Genomic DNA, 625 nt, shown 5'->3' on the forward strand with positions numbered 1-625 from the left:
GGCCCCCCACGCAGGGCACACCCGGATGGCCATCCAGGGGGACACGGTGGTGGCCACCCAGGGGACATGGTGGTGTCCCACCATACCAGGCCACGTGTCACCACTCTGCTCTCAGACCTTGACTCCCCTCAGTGCCACCTACATTGGGGTGACACTGGGGACCCCCAGCCCCACCCAGGGTGCAGCTCTCCCACCCAATTTTTTTGGCACAACCCGGCGCCACCTCCCTACCCACGTAGACCTCCGTGAAGTCCCGCGCCGCTTGCCGAGCGATGGCCACCCCCTCCTCCTCCCCCACATCCTCCAACAGCTCCCGCGTGGGTGACAGCACCCGCAGCACCCTCAGCATCGCCGCCCCCTCCTCCTCCAACTTCCCCGACCCCGTCAACACCCCAAAATCTCGCCGCCGGTAACTGCTGGGTGGTCGCCCCTTCTCCGTGCCGTTACCCGTCCCGTAGTAGCCCCGGAGAAGATCGGCGAGCGGGATGGGTGCTTGGGCTAGGTGGGCACCCAACAGCACCCCATCCATCGCCCCGTTGGCGATGGCATCAGGGATGGGTGACGGGGGTCCCAGCAGGGTGTAATTTTGGGGGTCATTGACGTCATCCCAACAGCCGCCGGGTCC

General features: G+C 66.4%; 1 protein-coding gene across 1 annotated transcript in view; it reads right to left on the reverse strand.

Annotated features, from left to right (window-relative positions):
• Positions 1-625, reverse strand: part of PGLYRP2 (peptidoglycan recognition protein 2) — a gene marked incomplete at both ends in the record, with an annotated part of 1,964 nt that extends 1,339 nt beyond the window's left edge. Inside the window, one exon of the mRNA XM_009704182.1 lies at positions 232-625. Within this exon, the coding sequence (XP_009702484.1) occupies positions 232-625 (394 nt within the window). The remainder of the gene's footprint in view (positions 1-231) is intronic.

Source organism: Cariama cristata, unplaced genomic scaffold (assembly GCF_000690535.1).
Source record: "Cariama cristata isolate BGI_N322 unplaced genomic scaffold, ASM69053v1 scaffold1677, whole genome shotgun sequence".
In the NCBI taxonomy this organism is placed as follows: Eukaryota; Metazoa; Chordata; class Aves; order Cariamiformes; family Cariamidae; genus Cariama; species Cariama cristata.